At 37.7% G+C, this 5,744-nt stretch overlaps 1 protein-coding gene across 1 annotated transcript in view; it reads left to right on the top strand.

Moving 5' to 3' along the window:
• Positions 1-2,599: 2,599 nt before the first annotated feature.
• LOC147468878 (uncharacterized) overlaps positions 2,600-5,744 on the top strand; it is a 14,231-nt gene continuing 11,086 nt past the window's right edge. The window contains exon 1 of the mRNA XM_086551251.1: positions 2,600-2,961. Within this exon, the coding sequence (XP_086407377.1) occupies positions 2,600-2,961 (362 nt within the window). The remainder of the gene's footprint in view (positions 2,962-5,744) is intronic.

Below are 5,744 nucleotides of genomic sequence, written 5' to 3'. Positions count from 1 at the left end.
CCCTGACCGGGACTCGAACCCGCGCCGTAAGATCGACAGGCACGGAGTTGATACCGTTCGGCTACACGACCCGACAAAAGAGATGTTCAACCAGACACCTTATGAGATGTCATGGGCATTACCTATGTGTTCTTAGCAGAACAGTGATAGCGAATTTTTACGAACACCTCCCGCGGGCACTCGGCAGCGACGGAATCACAAATTCAAGTCCCAAATCAGGTTCCCAAGGTTATATATGTGAGAAGATGGTGTAGACGAGCGGTATCAACTCCGTACCTGTCGATCTTACGGCGCGGGTTCGAGTCCCGGTCAGGGAGGTAAAAATTTGTATATATTAAAAATGCGTTACTGCATTGTACCATCTTCTCATATATATATATACATATATATATATATATATATATATATGTATATAAAATATATATATATATGTATATATATACATATACACAGATATATATATATATATATATATATATATATATATATATATATATATATATACATACTGTACATAATGATAACAAAAGCAACAATAATAGCAACAATGAAAACAATAACAATAATAATCATGATGATAATATTATTACTATTTTCAAATAATGATGATAATAATCATAATAATGATAATAATAATAATAATAACAATAATAACATAATAATGATAGTAGTGATACTATCAATAAAAAACAATACTGACGATGACAAATAGCTGGGGACGCATATGTTGATATGAAATTAATGGCAGTGTTGTTGTTGCGGAAAATAGCGCGAGTGTAGCGCGCGGCGGCGCGGCGGTGTGAAAAGGCTCCTCCTCCTAAATCAACATCGCCACAACAATTGTGGCGCAACCAACATGAGGATCAGTGTGGACCGCCCTTTGTTGCTTTCCAGATTGCATTGAAGTAGTAAGCTTAACTAAAGGTTCATGCAACACCATTGCGATGGCGGATGCATTTTTTCTTTTTCTTTTTTCTTTCTCTCTTCTTGCTTTCTTTTCTTTCTAATCTTTGGCCTAAGAAACATATCTGGCCTAGTAAACCGAGACAACAAGGCTTTTATAGTTGCCGATTACATTTATTCTTAATATTAGTCTATCTTACGTCTCTTGTTTTATAACATATGATGTATATGATGATGATGATGCATGATGAAGCATGATGTGAGTGATATAGATAATGATGATAGTGATACGATTAGTACGAAAGTTATAAAGGGAAAAGTATCTTAATTAAAAAAAAAGGAATTAATTAAGGTTGTATAATTATGCATGTTGTGATGATGTAATGAATGAAAGAGAGCTTTGTTTATTTGCTTTTTTTATTTGTTTTTTGTCGTGTGTGACGTGTATTTGTGTGACAAACTTACATATTACTTGACTAAAAAACAAATAAATACAAACATTAACTTAATGTTTTTTTTTACAAATTTTTATTTGATTTTGCGGTCGTCCTAATAATGATGAAAATGATAATAAAAATGATAATAAAAATTTAATAAAAAATAATGACAAAATAAATGATGAAATAGGAAGAAAAATGAGAATAATATAAGGATAGTCGTAAACGTAAAAATATAAAAAAATATATAAATAATAATGATAATAGATATTTAAAAAAAAAAATTGTCACGAACATTCAATGAAAGGGGAAAACAGAAAAGATCAGGTTGGCGGTTGTCTCCACGAAACTATATGAAGATTGAAGGCTCTAGAATTCCATATAAGTTAGATAGGTGAATGATGAATTCTGAAATAATATGCAGGATATGCAGTCAAAATTAGAATTACATAAATAAGTAAAACGTGGATCAATGAAGATTTCAAAGGTCTATTCAGAGGCCTCGGGTCGCTCAATGATTTTAGAATACTTGTATTGTTTTTCTTTTCTTTCCTTTTTTTGTGTACTGTGATCCGCTTTTTAATACTTATGAACTCAAATGTGTTTTCCACAGTGTTTGCCTTTCTCCAACGCTGTGTTCTTAATTAAGTGTTTTATCCGAAAACCAGCCACACGCAAACCTTTTCTTTTTCTTTTCTTTTTGCATGGTAACATATACCTGAGGTTGCCATAACAAAATCATGCTCGCCAATTGTAAAATAGGTATCGGCTCTCAGTTTGCCTTGGGCGTCATACAGGTCTATACCTCCGGAGCGAGGGACTCAACGCACGAGGGAAGAGGTAGCTAACTTTATTCCCACAATGACTTCTCGGAAGGCTTTTAACATGATATTGATTGCGATGCTGTTACGGTGTCCAGTACGAGTTGCGTGTACGTCTGCCCTGACGCACTTCACTCGGGTGTTGGTCTCACGAAGTCTGGCAAATTCTGAACTTCCTCTTTCGACTCTGAACATCCCGCCCGGGGCTCCCCACGCCCTCAGGTGTTCCAACGGATGTGCCGCCCTTCCCTGGTGTCGCATGTGGTGGCATGACACCTCCGCCAACGACTGCCTCGTCTCCCAAATCTTCGTGACGCCTGGCTATGAGGAAACCAACGCGGCCGACACTCTGACGTGCTACACGTCGCGTCATAAGACTACTTAGGTCATGCCACCATTGGCAGCAGTGAGGATTGGACCAGCTTCAGTGCCGCGAGGATGAAAGAGAATCTAATGGATGAATATTACACCGGACTGATGAAGGAGTGTTTGCTGCTGAGGGCCGTCGGAATCCCTTGGATCCTGCTAGATTTCGGGAAACCAGTTATGATCCAGCATGTGAGAATCGTTGCACAACCCACGGTCAATGCTGAAAAGTTCAGGAATGTGCAGTTGCGAGTTGGGACCTCGCCAGTGTCTTCTCCGGGGAATTTTAGCTCTTATGGACTCTTCGGAGAGTTTGCCGGACCGGCAGAGAGCGACCAGGTCATTCGTTTTGACGTTGCAAAGCCTGATTGGGCCAGATTCCTTTCCGTCCAGATGATGCAGACAAGTGTTTTCCAACCGTGTCATTTAGAAGTGTACCAAAAGAAAAAGAAAATATTATGTTACTTTGGTTTTCTTCTATATCAAATAAAGTGGGGAAGATTATATCACCTGCATTTGCCTTTGTGACGACAGTGAAACTATTGCTTATGATGATATAGTAAAATTACGATTAGGAGCAGTGATAGTTATTATAACAAATCTGAGCCATCTTATTTAAGTGATGCTCTTTCTATAAATCAATCCAAACTTATATAGAAAAATAAATTGATATGCATAGATATAGAAGATAGATAGATAGATAAACATATAGATCATATTTGTAAATGGGTATGTATATGGATGTGTATATATGTGTATATATATACATAGATATATAGATATAGATATAAATACATATATATGTGCGTATGTGTGTGTATTTATACACACACATACACGCACACATACACACACACGCACGCACGCACGCACACACGCATACACATGCACATGTACACACACATACACATGCACATACACATACACATACGCATACGCATACACTCACACACACACACACATATGTTTGTGTGTGTGTGTGTGTATATATATATATATAAATATATATATATATATATTTATATATATATGTGTGTGTATGTGTGTGTGTATATATATGTACATATATATATATATATATATATATATATATATATATATATATATATATGTGTGTGTGTGTGTGTGATTGTGTGTGTGTGTGTGTGTATGTATATATATACAAACTTGTATGTATACACATACACACACACACTCACACACACACACACACACACACACACACACACACATATATATATATATATATATATATATATATATATATATATATATATATATATCATCATCATCATCATGATCATCATCACCATCATCAGCCTGTATCAATCCACTGCAGGACGTAGGCCTCTCTCAATCTTTTCCAGTCATTCCGGTCTTGTGTCCTCTGATTCCAGTTTACTCCCGCGAATTTTGCTATTTCATCCCGCCATCTAGTCATTGGTCTTGCCCTGGGTCTCTCTGTGTCCTGTATTGCCCATTCTGTTGTTTCTTTGCCCACCTGTTGTCCTGTCTCCGATATATGTGTCCAGCCCACTGCCACTTTTTCTCCTTGATGGTCTTGAGTATATCCTCTACTTTTGTTTGCTGCCTGATCCATGTGGCCCTTTTCTTGTCTCTTAAGCTAACTCCTAGCATAAGCCTTTCCATTCCTCTTTGGGCGCTTACTAATTTCCTCTCGAGTGCCTTGGTCGTAGTCCATGTCTCTGATCCATATGTCATGACGGGGAGGACGCATTGGTCAAAAATCTTTCTCTTTAGACATAGTGGCAGACTACTTCGTAATATATTACTATGTTTACGGAAGGCACTCCAACCTAGCTTGATTCGCCGTTTTATCTCGGCTTCGCAGGATGTACTCGACTGAATGAGTTGCCCTAGGTATACATACTCGTTCACTGCTTCTAGTACCTCGCCCTGTATTTGTATTTGCTTAACTGGGGTTCGACTGTTGAACATGACTTTAGTCTTTTTCATGTTCATTTTAAGGCCAATCTTCAGACTTTCCTTATTTAAATCGCTTATTAATTGTTGTAGTTTATCTGCTGACTCACCGAAAAGAACAATGTCATCTGCAAATCTTAGATTGCTTAAGTGCTCATTCCCTATTTTAATCCCTCTCTCTTTCCAATCTAACTTCTTGAATACTTCCTCCAAGCAGGTTGTAAACAGCTTCGGTGAGATGGTGTCGCCCTGCCTAACACCCTTTTTTATTGGTATTTTATTGGTTTCTGTGTGGATTTTGACGGTCGCTGTACCATCTCTATATATATCCTCTAATAATCTGCAGTATATTTCCTCTACTCCTTGTTTACGAATTGCATCCAGTACTGTAGATATCTGTACCGAGTCGAATGCCTTTTCATAATCTACGAATGCCATACACATGGGCTTCCTATATTCGTTTGTTTTCTCCCTTATTTGAGCTAGTGTGTGGATATGGTCTGTAGTTGAGAATCCACTGCGGAACCCTGCCTGTTCCCTAGGCTGCTTTGAATCTAATGTATCGGTGGTACGGGCTGTGATGATTTTTGTTAACAGTTTATAGATTACTGAGAGGAGGCTTATAGGTCGGTAATTCTTTAAGTCTTTTGTGTCTCCCTTTTTGTGTATTAGAATTATTATTGCGTTTTTCCAGGCCTTCGGAATTTTATCGACGTCTAGACATCTGTTATAAAGATTGGCCAGCTTTACTGCCGCAATCTCTCCTGCGTCTTGAATTAGATCTACATTAATGCCGTCTTCTCCTGGTGTTTTTCCTCTTTTCATGCTTTTTAGTGCCCTATTTACTTCATCTACCGTGATGTTTGGAACATCTCCAATTGTTGTGTTTGTCTCCGTATGTGGTTGGTCGTTTGAGTGGTATAGGTTGCGATAGAAGTCTTCTATTACTTTGATAATTTCATTTTTATTGTATGTCGCCTCTCCGTTGGGTTTCTTTACTGCATACATTTGTTTTTTCCCTATTCCAAGCCTCCTCTTTGTTGCCTTAAGGCTGGTGCCGGCAAGCAGAGCTTCGTTTATTTTTCGTATGTTAAATTTGCGTAAATCCTCTTTCTTCTTCTTGTTTATCGTCTTAGTCAGCTCTGTTGATTCTATATTGTCTCTGATTGATGTTACTTTCATTTCCCCACGCTGTTTCATAAGCTCTTTTGTCTCTACCGAAAGCTTACTGAACCTTTCTTTTTCGTCTTTACCCCCTATTTCAAGTGCAGCT

Source organism: Penaeus japonicus, unplaced genomic scaffold (assembly GCF_977035675.1).
Source record: "Penaeus japonicus unplaced genomic scaffold, GWHDUDI00000001_assembly GWHDUDI00000025, whole genome shotgun sequence".
NCBI classification, from domain to species: Eukaryota; Metazoa; Arthropoda; class Malacostraca; order Decapoda; family Penaeidae; genus Penaeus; species Penaeus japonicus.
Note: the sequence above shows the minus strand (reverse complement) of the source record. Positions and strands in the feature narration are given on the sequence as shown.